General features: G+C 46.5%; 1 protein-coding gene across 4 annotated transcripts in view; it reads left to right on the forward strand.

The window, feature by feature from the left end:
* DNAH14 (dynein axonemal heavy chain 14) overlaps nt 1–15,182 on the forward strand; it is a 153,971-nt gene that overhangs the window by 89,889 nt on the left and 48,900 nt on the right. For all 4 annotated transcript variants that reach the window (XM_072140043.1, XM_072140044.1, XM_072140045.1 and 1 more), the window contains exons 45-50: nt 9,548–9,682; nt 10,104–10,236; nt 10,679–10,752; nt 11,685–11,878; nt 12,655–12,783; nt 12,869–13,009. In XM_072140043.1, the coding sequence (XP_071996144.1) occupies nt 9,548–9,682; nt 10,104–10,236; nt 10,679–10,752; nt 11,685–11,878; nt 12,655–12,783; nt 12,869–13,009 (806 nt within the window). The remainder of the gene's footprint in view (nt 1–9,547; nt 9,683–10,103; nt 10,237–10,678; nt 10,753–11,684; nt 11,879–12,654; nt 12,784–12,868; nt 13,010–15,182) is intronic.

Below are 15,182 nucleotides of genomic sequence, written 5' to 3' on the forward strand. Positions count from 1 at the left end.
AGGGATGAGAGCACAGGGGGAGATCACAGTCTGTGTAGGGAGGAGAGCACAGGGGGAGATCACAGTGTGTAGGGAGGAGAGCACAGGGGGAGATCACAGTCTGTGTAGAGAGGAGAGCACGGGGAGATCGCAGTCTGTGTAGAGAGGAGAGCACAGGGGGAGATAACAGTCTGATCTCCCCCTGTGCTCTCATCCCTACACAGACTGTTATCTCCCCCTGTGCTCTCCTTTCTACACAGACTGCGATCTCCCCCTGTGCTCTCCTCTCTACACAGACTTTAATCTCCCCCTGTGCTCTAATCCCTACACAGACACTGATCTCCCCCTGTGCTCTCATCCCTAAACAGTGTCTGTGTAGGGATTAGAGCACAGAGGGAGATTAAAGTCTGTGTAGAGAGGAGAGCACAGGGATAGATAACAGTCTGTGTAGAGAGGAGGGCACAGGGGGGGATCACAGTCTGTGTAGGGATGAGAGCACAGGGGGAGATCAAAGTCTGTGTAGGGAGGAGAGCACAGGGGGAGATCACAGTGTGTGTATAGAGAAGAGCACAGGGGGAGATCACAGTCTGTGTAGGGAGGAGAGCACAGGGGGAGATCAGTCTATGTAGAGAGAAGAGCACAGGGATAGATAACAGTCTGTGTAGAGAGGAGAGCACAGGGGGAGATCACAGTTTGTGTAGAGAGGAGGGCACAGCGGGAGAGCACATTCTCTGTAGAGAGGAGAGCACAGGGTAGATCACAGTCTGTGTAGAGAGGAGAGCACAGGGTAGATCACAGTCTGTGTAGAGAGGAGAGCACAGGGTAGATCACAGTCTGTAGAGAGGAGGGCACAGGGGGAGAGCACATTCTCTGTAGAGAGGAGAGCACAGGGGAAGATCACAGTCTGTGTAGAGAGGAGATAACAGGGGGAGATCACAGTCTGTGTAGAGAGGAGAGCACAGGGGGAGATCACAGTCTGTGTAGAGAGGAGATAACAGGGGGAGATCGCAGTCTGTGTAGGGAGGAGAGCACAGGGGGAGATCGCAGTCTGTGTAGGGAGGAGAGCACAGGGGAAGATCACCATTCTGTGTAGAGAGGAGAGCACAGGGGGAGATCACAGTCTGTAGAGAGGAGAGCACAGGGGGAGATCACAGTCTGTAGAGAGGAGAGCACAGGGAGAGATCACAGTCTGTGTAGAGAGGAGAGCACAGGGAGAGATCACAGTCTGTGTAGAGAGGAGAGCACAGGGGAGATCACAGTCTGTGTAGAGAGGAGAGCACAGGGGAAGATTACAGTCTGTGTAGAGAGGAGAGCACAGGGGGAGATCACAGTCTGTGTAGAGAGGAGATATCAGGGGGAGATCGCAGTCTGTGTAGGGAGGAGAGCACAGGGGGAGATCGCAGTCTGTGTAGGGAGGAGAGCACAGGGGGAGATCGCAGTCTGTAGAGAGGAGAGCACAGGGGGAGATCGCAGTCTGTGTAGGGAGGAGAGCACAGGGGGAGATCGCAGTCTGTGTAGGGAGGAGAGCACAGGGGGAGATCACAGTGTGTAGAGAGGAGAGCACAGGGGGAGATCACAGTTTGTGTAGAGAGGAGGGCACAGAGCACATTCCCTGTAGAGAGGAGAGCACAGGGTAGATCACAGTCTGTGTAGGGAGGAGAGCACAGGGGGAGATCACAGTCTGTGTAGGGAGGAGAGCACAGGGGGAGATCACAGTCTGTGTAGGGAGGAGGGCACAGGGGGAGAGCACATTCTCTGTAGAGAGGAGAGCACGGGGGGAGATCACAGTCTGTGTAGGGAGGAGAGCACAGGGGGAGATCACAGTCTGTGTAGGGAGGAGAGCACAGGGGGAGATCACAGTGTGTGTAGGGAGGAGAGCACAGGGGGAGATCACAGTGGGGCACATTTACTTACCCGGTCCGTTCGCGATCCAGCGGCGCGTTCTCTGCGGTGGATTCGGGTCCGGCCGGGATTCATCAATGCAGTTCCTCCGACGTCCACCAGGTGGCGCTGCTGCGCTGAAGTCCGCTGGATTGCCTCGAAATACACCGGCCTATGCAGGATGAAGGTGAGTGAAATTTTCGCGACACAATTTTTTTTTTAAATGCGGCGGTTTTTCCGAATACGTCGGGTTTTCGTTCGGCCACGCCCCCCGATTTCCGTCGCGCGCATGCCGGCGCCGATGCGCCACAATCCGATCGCGTGCGCCAAAAACCCAGGGCAATTCAGGTACAATCGGCGCAAATCGGAAATATTCGGGTAACACGTCGGGAAAACGCGAATCGGGCCCTTAGTAAATGACCCCCAGTGTGTGTAGAGAGGAGAGCACAGGGGGAGATCACAGTCTGTGTAGAGAGGAGAGCACAGGGGGAGATCACAGTCTGTGTAGAGAGGATAGCACAGGGGGAGATCACAGTCTGTGTAGGGAGGAGAGCACAGGGGGAGATCACAGTCTGTGTAGGGAGGAGAGCACAGGGGGAGATCACAGTCTGTAGAGAGGTAAGCACAGGGGGAGATCACAGTCTGTGTAGGGAGGGGGATCCCAGGGTAATTTCCCGGCTCGTGTATGAGTAATTGCTGGATTGTGCTGATGTAACATTTCATATTCTTTTCTGTCTGTGATAAGAATTTGCTTTGTTTTCCTCTTCTTTATCACATTCACTGATTTCCCCTATACTCCGCGCTTCTTCTTGTACATTTATCGTCCCCTCCATCGCGGCTCTTTGTGTGGAGGTGATAAGACGGAGGCAGGAGCGGTAATATTTATAGCTGGGATGTGTTATCGCTGTGCCTGGAGATTGGGGACTTTTTCTTTTGTCCGAATTGTTTTAATTATATTCTACAGTGTAAAGTCTCACTCCGCAAAGAAAGTTCTGGGATTTGTTTGTGGATCACATGTACTCGATGCATCTATAGGACCGCTATACTGTACACATCAGTAGTACCGCTATACTGCATCTATAGGACCACTACACTGTACACATCAGTAGTACCGCTATACTGCATCTATAGGACCACTACACTGTACACATCAGTAGTACCGCTATACTGCATCTATAGGACCGCTGTACTGTACACATCAGTAGTACCGCTATACTGCATCTATAGGACCACTACACTGTACACATCAGTAGTACCGCTATACTGCATCTATACTACCATTACACTGTACACATCAGTAGTACCGCTATACTGCATCTATAGGACCACTACACTGTACACATCAGTAGTACCGCCATACTGCATCTATAGGACCACTACACTGTACACATCAGTAGTACCGCTATACTGCATCTATACTACCATTACACTGTACACATCAGTAGTACCGCTATACTGCATCTATAGGACCACTACACTGTACACATCAGTAGTACCGCCATACTGCATCTATAGGACCACTACACTGTACACATCAGTAGTACCGCTATACTGCATCTATACTACCATTACACTGTACACATCAGTAGTACCGCTATACTGCATCTATAGGACCACTACACTGTACACATCAGTAGTACCGCTATACTGCATCTATAGGACCACTACACTGTACACATCAGTAGTACCGCTATACTGCATCTATAGGACCACTACACTGTACACATCAGTAGTACCGCTATACTGCATCTATAGGACCACTACACTGTACACATCAGTAGTACCGCTATACTGCATCTATAGGACCACTACACTGTACACATCAGTGGTACCGCTATACTGCATCTATAGGACCACTACACTGTACACATCAGTGGTACCGCTATACTGCATCTATAGTACCACTACACTGTACACATCAGTAGTACCGCTATACTGCATCTATAGTACCACTACACTGTACACATCAGTAGTACCGCTATACTGCATCTATAGGACCACTACACTGTACACATCAGTAGTACCGCTATACTGCATCTATACTACCATTACACTGTACACATCAGTAGTACCGCTATACTGCATCTATAGGACCACTACACTGTACACATCAGTAGTACCGCTATACTGCATCTATAGGACCACTACACTGTACACATCAGTAGTACCGCTATACTGCATCTATAGGACCACTACACTGTACACATCAGTAGTACCGCTATACTGCATCTATAGGACCACTACACTGTACACATCAGTAGTACCGCTATACTGCATCTATAGGACCACTACACTGTACACATCAGTGGTACCGCTATACTGCATCTATAGGACCACTACACTGTACACATCAGTGGTACCGCTATACTGCATCTATAGTACCACTACACTGTACACATCAGTAGTACCGCTATACTGCATCTATAGTACCACTACACTGTACACATCAGTAGTACCGCTATACTGCATCTATACTACCATTACACTGTACACATCAGTAGTACCGCTATACTGCATCTATAGGACCACTACACTGTACACATCAGTATTACCGCTATACTGCATCTATAGGACCACTACACTGTACACATCAGTAGTACCACCATACTGCATCTATAGGACCACTACACTGTACACATCAGTAGTACCGCTATACTGCATCTATAGGACCACTACACTGTACACATCAGTAGTACCGCTATACTGCATCTATAGGACCACTACACTGTACACATCAGTAGTACCGCTATACTGCATCTATAGGACCACTACACTGTACACATCAGTAGTACCGCTATACTGCATCTATAGGACCACTACACTGTACACATCAGTGGTACCGCTATACTGCATCTATAGGACCACTACACTGTACACATCAGTGGTACCGCTATACTGCATCTATAGTACCACTACACTGTACACATCAGTAGTACCGCTATACTGCATCTATAGTACCACTACACTGTACACATCAGTAGTACCGCTATACTGCATCTATACTACCATTACACTGTACACATCAGTAGTACCGCTATACTGCATCTATAGGACCACTACACTGTACACATCAGTAGTACCGCTATACTGCATGTATAGTACCACTACACTGTACACATCAGTAGTACCGCTATACTGCATCTATAGGACCACTACTCTGTACACATCAGTAGTACCGCTATACTGCATCTATAGGACCACTACTCTGTACACATCAGTAGTACCGCTATACTGCATCTATAGGACCACTACTCTGTACACATCAGTAGTACCGCTATACTGCATCTATAGGACCACTACACTGTACACATCAGTAGTACCGCTATACTGCATCTATAGGACCACTACACTGTACACATCAGTAGTACCGCTATACTGCATCTATAGGACCACTATTGTACACATCTATAGTACCGCTATACTGCATCTATAGTACCACTACACTGTACACATCAGTAGTACCGCTATACTGCATCTATAGTACCACTACACTGTACACATCAGTAGTACCGCTATACTGCATCTATACTACCACTACACTGTACACATCAGTAGTACCGCTATACTGCATCTATAGTACCACTACACTGTACACATCAGTAGTACCGCTATACTGCATCTATAGGACCACTACACTGTACACATCAGTAGTACCGCTATACTGCATCTATAGGACCACTACACTGTACACATCAGTAGTACCGCTATACTGCATCTATAGGACCACTACTCTGTACACATCAGTAGTACCGCTATACTGCATCTATAGGACCACTACACTGTACACATCAGTAGTACCGCTATACTGCATCTATAGGACCACTACACTGTACACATCAGTAGTACCGCTATACTGCATCTATAGGACCACTACACTGTACACATCAGTAGTACCGCTATACTGCATCTATAGGACCACTACACTGTACACATCAGTAGTACCGCTATACTGCATCTATAGGACCACTACACTGTACACATCAGTAGTACCGCTATACTGCATCTATAGCACCACTACACTGTACACATCAGTAGTACCGCTATACTGCATCTATAGGACCACTACACTGTACACATCAGTAGTACCGCTATACTGCATCTATAGGACCACTACACTGTACACATCAGTAGTACCGCTATACTGCATCTATAGGACCACTACACTGTACACATCAGTAGTACCGCTATACTGCATCTATAGGACCACTACACTGTACACATCAGTAGTACCGCTATACTGCATCTATAGGACCACTATTGTACACATCTATAGTACCGCTATACTGCATCTATACTACCACTACACTGTACACATCAGTAGTACCGCTATACTGCATCTATAGGACCACTACACTGTACACATCAGTAGTACCGCTATACTGCATCTATACTACCACTACACTGTACACATCAGTAGTACCGCTATACTGCATCTATAGGACCACTACACTGTACACATCAGTAGTACCGCTATACTGCATCTATAGGACCACTACACTGTACACATCAGTAGTACCGCTATACTGCATCTATAGGACCACTACACTGTACACATCAGTAGTACCGCTATACTGCATCTATAGGACCACTACACTGTACACATCAGTAGTACCGCTATACTGCATCTATAGGACCACTATTGTACACATCTATAGTACCGCTATACTGCATCTATAGTACCACTACACTGTACACATCAGTAGTACCGCTATACTGCATCTATAGTACCACTACACTGTACACATCAGTAGTACCGCTATACTGCATCTATAGGACCACTACACTGTACACATCAGTAGTACCGCCATACTGCATCTATAGGACCACTACACTGTACACATCAGTAGTACCGCTATACTGCATCTATAGGACCACTACTCTGTACACATCAGTAGTACCGCTATACTGCATCTATACTACCACTACACTGTACACATCAGTAGTACCGCTATACTGCATCTATAGGACCACTACACTGTACACATCAGTATTACCGCTATACTGCATCTATAGGACCACTACACTGTACACATCAGTAGTACCGCTATACTGCATCTATAGGACCACTACACTGTACACATCAGTAGTACCGCTATACTGCATCTATAGCACCACTACACTGTACACATCAGTATTACCGCTATACTGCATCTATAGGACCACTACACTGTACACATCAGTATTACCGCTATACTGCATCTATAGGACCACTACACTGTACACATCAGTATTACCGCTATACTGCATCTATAGCACCACTACACTGTACACATCAGTAGTACCGCTATACTGCATCTATACTACCATTACACTGTACACATCAGTAGTACCGCTATACTGCATCTATAGTACCACTACACTGTACACATCAGTATTACCGCTATACTGCATCTATAGGACCACTACACTGTACACATCAGTAGTACCGCCATACTGCATCTATAGGACCACTACACTGTACACATCAGTAGTACCGCTATACTGCATCTATAGGACCACTACTCTGTACACATCAGTAGTACCGCTATACTGCATCTATACTACCACTACACTGTACACATCAGTAGTACCGCTATACTGCATCTATAGGACCACTACACTGTACACATCAGTAGTACCGCTATACTGCATCTATACTACCATTACACTGTACACATCAGTAGTACCGCTATACTGCATCTATAGGACCACTACACTGTACACATCAGTAGTACCGCTACACTGCATCTATAGGACCACTACACTGTACACATCAGTAGTACCGCTATACTGCATCTATACTACCACTACACTGTACACATCAGTAGTACCGCTATACTGCATCTATAGGACCACTACACTGTACACATCAGTAGTACCGCTACACTGCATCTATAGGACCACTACACTGTACACATCAGTAGTACCGCTATACTGCATCTATACTACCACTACACTGTACACATCAGTAGTACCGCTATACTGCATCTATAGGACCACTACACTGTACACATCAGTAGTACCGCTATACTGCATCTATAGGACCACTACACTGTACACATCAGTAGTACCGCTATACTGCATCTATAGGACCACTACTCTGTACACATCAGTAGTACCGCTATACTGCATCTATACTACCACTACACTGTACACATCAGTAGTACCGCTATACTGCATCTATAGGACCACTACTCTGTACACATCAGTAGTACCGCTATACTGCATCTATACTACCACTACACTGTACACATCAGTAGTACCGCTATACTGCATCTATAGGACCACTACACTGTACACATCAGTAGTACCGCTATACTGCATCTATAGGACCACTACACTGTACACATCAGTGGTACCGCTATACTGCATCTATAGGACCACTACACTGTACACATCAGTAGTACCGCTACACTGCATCTATAGGACCACTACACTGTACACATCAGTAGTACCGCTATACTGCATCTATAGGACCACTACACTGTACACATCAGTAGTACCGCTATACTGCATCTATACTACCATTACACTGTACACATCAGTAGTACCGCTATACTGCATCTATAGGACCACTACACTGTACACATCAGTAGTACCGCTATACTGCATCTATAGGACCACTACACTGTACACATCAGTAGTACCGCTATACTGCATCTATAGGACCACTACACTGTACACATCAGTAGTACCGCTACACTGCATCTATAGGACCACTACACTGTACACATCAGTAGTACCGCTATACTGCATCTATAGGACCACTACACTGTACACATCAGTAGTACCGCTATACTGCATCTATAGGACCACTACACTGTACACATCAGTGGTACCGCTATACTGCATCTATACTACCACTACACTGTACACATCAGTAGTACCGCTATACTGCATCTATAGTACCACTACACTGTACACATCAGTAGTACCGCTATACTGCATCTATAGGACCACTACACTGTACACATCAGTAGTACCGCTCTATGAGTTATTAGCTCGTTAATTGAGATAGTTCAGATATTTAGCAGAATCTACAAATTGCAGCCATAGGGAGAGAATCTCCAGTCTGAGGCTCCTGATTTATTGTGAGGGGTCGCTGCTGGGAGCTCATTACATCGCAGCAATGCAGTAAAGTGAGCTTGGCCCTAGGCTGTATCTAGAGGGTAGAAGGTCCGAGGGGCTTTAGGTTAAACTCCGTCCCCATGAATTAAGATCAGGGTTGGTTCCAGGTTAATGTGGGTCGTTGGAGTTCTAGTGGACCAGCGCCTCGCTATCTATACTCCATAGCTGCAGGGGATTCTCCGGGCTCACACGGCACAGACACAATCCTGTCCCTCGCTGTGTGTGTGTATATGGCGGTACTATATTTAGCTGCGATTATTTCTGTCCTTACATTATTCTGCTGACGACAACTTCACCTTTAAGTTGCGTAAAAGTAAGTAGAAGAGGGTTCACATACTTTTGACCAAGCATCTTATTAATGCAACTCATTTGGCTGAGAGGGACCAATGGAATCAGGGACCGGAACATAGGGGCAAACAAGCATCAGGTCCCTCTGGGCTCCATGAGCTGCCCCGTGATCCAGAGGTCAATGGTCGGGACATCCCCTTTAATGTAGACCTCTGATCTTTGTTCTCGTGGTTCACATGGTGTTGTATCTCTTTATCTTGTATTTTTATGTGATTTTTTTTGTCCTTTGTAGAATCCATGTTATTCTCCGAGCAGTTGAAGGCCAGAGGGGGCGCTGTCCACGAGTTCATCCCCACGGTGGACAGCCTGAGGTATTCCTTCCTGACCAGCCTCCTGCTTCTCCATAGACATCCCGTCCTCCTCACAGGTGAGCGCCCCCTAGTCTGTACACACCTATATTAGGTTTCAATGGAACCATCATGCTGCTGAATAACCCCTCAGATGCCCTGCTTGTAGCTGACCCCAGCATCTTATGGGTGAACTGTCAATGATCAGAATGATCTTTGATCACGGACGCTGTATATAGCGTTGGCTCAGGTTTTTCTACTGTAAAAAGGGTTGAAGTAGATTCTGGTTGCCGTCAGCCACCACTAGGGGGAGCCGACTGCTGATGAGCCGCATACATTATGACAGGTACATAGTACCCCAGGATTATGTCCTCAGTGATGGCCTAACGTGTCCTAAAAGGAAGCCTACCCCTATATGTATTACTATTATTCCGCACCTGACTACGACTACACAAAGTGTAACCCCCGCTTTTACTCTGTGATCTCGTTCATCACATGCAGGTGACTCCGGAGTTGGAAAATCAACATTAGTGCAAAATATGCTGGAAAAGCTCCAGAGACCTGGCGGCCTCTCTGTACGAGCCGGGACTGTGCTCGGGGATATTCTGTTATCTAATGAGTCCAGAAAAATGAGGTAAATGTATGTAACGTGTGTAAGATCCATTGTTCTCATGGCTGGGGACACTCCTGTGCTTCGATGTATCGAACTAATAAGGTCAGGAGATCGTACGGTAAATGGGAACGCAGATTGATTACAGAGTGTAAAATGTTCCACCATCTGAGCTCTGGACTCAGGGGCCCCATAGCCGACTTCTGAATGGGGCCAGTATTATACACACATACACTACCATATACACCCATGCATCATATATACAGACATGCAGCATATACACATCACAAATAGCATATTCACCCCCAATACCACAATAGATGTCCGGGCCCCCTGACACTGTGGGCCCCATAGCTGCTGCAATGGCTGCTACCCCCTGTCTGAACTGGAAGCTGCACATTTCCTACAGTATAAAATGCTGCCGTCCTCATCACTGATACAAAGTAACATTATGTGATGTCATCAGTCTCTTACAGAATATTACATCACTAACAGCAGTGTCCAGAGCCGAAGAAGAAGATTTAACATTATCCATGGATGGTATCTCCTATCTATCTATATTATATCTATCTATCTATATTATATCTATCTCCTATCTATCTATATTATATTTCTCATATATCTCATATCTATCTATCTCATAACTATCTCATATCTATCTCATATCTATCTATCTATCTCATAACTATCTATCTATCTCATAACTATCTCATATCTATCTATCTATCTCATAACTATCTCATATCTATCTATCTATCTCATATCTATCTATCTATCTATCTATCTCATAACTATCTCATATCTATCTATCTATCTCATATCTATCTATCTATCTATCTATCTATCTCATATCTATCTATCTATCTCATATCTATCTCCTATCTATCTATCTCCTATCTATCTATCTCCTATCTATCTATCTATCTCCTATCTATCTATCTATCTCATATTTATCTATCTATCTATCTCATATCTATCTATCTATCTCATATCTATCTATCTCATATCTATCTATCTATCTATCTCATATCTATCTCTCTCATATCTATCTATCTATCTCATAACTATCTCATATCTATCTATCTATCTCATATCTATCTATCTATCTCATAACTATCTCATATCTATCTATCTATCTCATATCTATCTATCTATCTCATAACTATCTCATATCTATCTCTCTCTCTCATATCTATCTATCTATCTCATATCTATCTCATATCTATCTATCTCATATCTATCTATCTATCTCATATCTATCTATCTATCTCATATCTATCTATCTCATAACTATCTCATATCTATCTATCTATCTCATATCTATCTATCTATCTATCTCTCTCATATCTATCTATCTCATATCTATCTATCTCTCTCATATCTATCTCATATCTATCTATCTCATATCTATCTATCTCATATCTATCTATCTATCTCAGTCAGTCACATGACAGTAGATGTGTTTCCCATAGATGCGTCTCTCTCGGAGATGGTCTCGGACGGTCTGGTGTGTGACGTGGAGTCCGGCTCTCGGGGAGTGAGACATCTCCTGGTGTCTGGGGTGCAGTTAGGACCACACACCGGCGCCGCCAGGATCCAGAGCCAAATCCTCAGCAAACTGGTGAAGAAGAGCCGGGACACCCTGGGGGCACCAAGGAACAAGCAAGTAAGAACCTCTATCCCTTCCTTCCACTACTGAGTGTTGTGTCCAGTGCTCCAGTAAATTCTGTCTTTTCCCGTATTTTCTGATTTACTGATACGGATAATTCCAGGCTTGGATGGAAGTTCATAGAATTTGGGGTCTTCACTTGAACTATCTTTGACGCGTCTCTCTCTGGGGGACCCAGCATCTCCGCACATTGGGGGTCATTTACTAAGGGCCCGATTCACGTTTTCCCGACGTGTTACCCAAATATTTCCGATTTGCGCCGATTTCCCCTGAATTGCCCAGGGAATTTGGCGCACGCGATCGGATTGTGGCGCATCGGCACCGGCATGCACGCGACGGAAATCGGGGGGCGTGGCCGAACGAAAACCTGACAGATTCAAAAAACCGCCGCATTTAAAAAAAATAAAAAATCTGTAGCGGAGCTTGCACTTACCTTCACTCAGCCCGGCTCGGTGAACTCCAGCGCGTTCCGATGCTTTTCAGCGCAGCATCGCCACCTGGTGGACGGTGGAGGAATTGCCTTAGTGAATCGCCGGAAGACCCGAATCCACCGCAGAGAACGCGCCGCTGCATCGCGAATGGACCGGGTAAGTAAATCTGCCCCTATATGTAGATTCTAATGAGATCCTGTGTAATACCTTATTGCTCCTGTGGAGGCGCTGCAGAGAAATTGAACACTTTCCTCTCGGTTTCTGGACAGTTTAGAGCTGGTCGTTGGGGTCACCAGTATAAATGACCGTGAGAGTTTTGCTAATATTTGGTCTCGTTCTTAGGTGGCCGTATTCATTGATGATCTGAATATGCCGGTGCCAGAAGAATACGGCGCTCAGCCGCCCCTGGAGATGATGCGGCAGTTTCTAGAACTTGGCGGCTTCTATGACACAAAGTCACTTACATGGAAGGTAGGTCGATGCCTGTGACTATTCTTCAGTCCATCGCCGGCTCTGCAGGGGTCCTGCATACTGACTGCTCCATTGTCTCCCACAGGACATCCAGGACACCACCCTGGTCGCAGCATGTGCGCCCCCTGGTGGAGGCCGCAGCGAGGTCAGCCCCCGACTCCTGAAGCACTTCTGCATGCTGACCCTGCCGCACCCCTCCGTCCAGGCGCTACAACATATATTCCAGGTAATCGGGGAGAGACTGACGTGTAATACCACATGCAGCCAGCAGACTAGGGAGGCGCCATATAAAAACATATTGATGCCAATCACAAAATGCTAAACTCCAGGACAAAATTATTGCAGATTGTACATAGAGGCAACGCAGTGATGTCTGTTTCACAATGTAGAAGTAATGTAAAGGTATTCTTTGTACTGTGTTTTAGGTCCGTTTAATTTGATAGAATGTCTCATGTTCTCTGCAGGGCAGTAGCTTCACATCGCTGCCCCCTGTTGATTTATATCAATGGGTCATGAACAATCCGGTTCTCACAGCATCAAAACCATAATGCTGAATGTAATGATAATATAAGGGGAAGGGGACCCTGCCCATAAGAGCTGACACTCTACAGGAGACAGGACTCTGCCCATAAGAGCTTACACTCCACAGGAGAGAGGACCCTGCCCATAAGAGCTGACACTCTACAGGAGACAAGACTCTGCCCATAAGAGCTTACACTCCACAGGAGAGAGGACCCTGCCCATAAGAGCTTACACTCTACAGGAGAGAGGTCCCTGCCCATAAGAGCTTACACTCTACAGGAGAGAGGTCCCTCTCCATAAGAGCTTACACTCTACAGGAGAGAGGACCCTGCACATAAGAGCTTACACTCTACAGGAGAGAGGACCCTGCCCATAAGAGCTTACACTCTACAGGAGAGAGGACCCTGCCCATAAGTGCTTACACTCTACAGGAGAGAGGTCCCTCTCCATAAGAGCTTACACTCTACAGGAGAGAGGACCCTGCACATAAGAGCTTACACTCTACAGGAGAGAGGACCCTGCCCATAAGAGCTTACACTCTACAGGAGAGAGGACCCTGCCCATAAGAGCTGACACTCTACAGGAGAGAGGAACCTGACCATAAGAGCTTACACTCTACAGGAGAGAGGTCTCTGCACATAAGAGCTTACACCCTACAGGAGAGAGGACCCTGCCCATAAGAGCTTACACTCTACAGGAGAGAGGACCCTGCCCATAAGAACTTACACTCTACAGGAGAGAGGACCCTGTCCATAAGAGCTTACACTCTACAGGAGAGAGGAACCTGACCATAAGAGCTTACACTCTACAGGAGATAGAACCCTGCCCATAAGAGCTGACACTCTACAGGAGAGAGGACACTGCCCATAAGAGCTTACACTGTACAGGAGAGAGGACCCTGCCCATAAGAACTTACACTCTACAGGAGAGAGGACCCTGCCCATAAGAGCTTACACTGTACAGGAGAGAGGACCCTGCCCATAAGAACTTACACTCTACAGGAGAGAGGACCCTGCCCATAAGAACTTACACTCTACAGGAGAGAGGACCCTGCCCATAAGAGCTTACACTCTACAGGAGAGAGGACCCTGCCCATAAGAGCTTACACTCTACAGGAGAGAGGACCCTGCCCATAAGAGCTTACACTCTACAGGAGAGAGGACTCTGCCCATAAGAGCTTACACTCTACAGGAGAGAGGACTCTGCCCATAAGAGCTTACACTCTACAGGAGAGAGGACTCTGCCCATAAGAGCTGACACTCTACAGGAGGGAGGACCCTGCCCATAAGAGCTTACACTCTACAGGAGAGAGGACCCTGCCCATAAGAGCTCACAATCTACAGGAGAGAGGTCCCTGCCCATAAGAGCTTACACTCTACAGGAGAGAGGATCCTGCCCATAAGAGCTTACACTCTACAGGATAGATGTCACTGCCCATAAGAGCTTACACTCTACAGGAGGGAAGACCCTGCCCATAGGAGCTTACACTCTACAGGAGAGAGAACTCTGCCCATAGGAGCTTACACTCTACAGGAGAGAGGACTCTGCCCATAAGAGCTTACACTCTACAGGAGAGAGGACCCTGCCCATAAGAGCTTACACTCTACAGGAGAGAGGACCCTGCCCATAAGAGCTTACACTCTACAGGAGAGAGGAACCTGACCATAAGAGCTTACACTCTACAGGAGATAGAACCCTGCCCATAAGAGCTGACACTCTACAGGAGAGAGGACACTGCCCATAAGAGCTTACACTCTACAGGAGAGAGTTCCCTCCTCATAAGAGCTGACACTCTACAGGAGAGAGGAACCTGACCATAAGAGCTTACACTCTACAGGAGAGAGGACCCTGCCCATAAGAGCTTACACTCTACAGGA

Source organism: Engystomops pustulosus, chromosome 3 (genome assembly GCF_040894005.1).
Source record: "Engystomops pustulosus chromosome 3, aEngPut4.maternal, whole genome shotgun sequence".
NCBI lineage: Eukaryota > Metazoa > Chordata > Amphibia > Anura > Leptodactylidae > Engystomops > Engystomops pustulosus.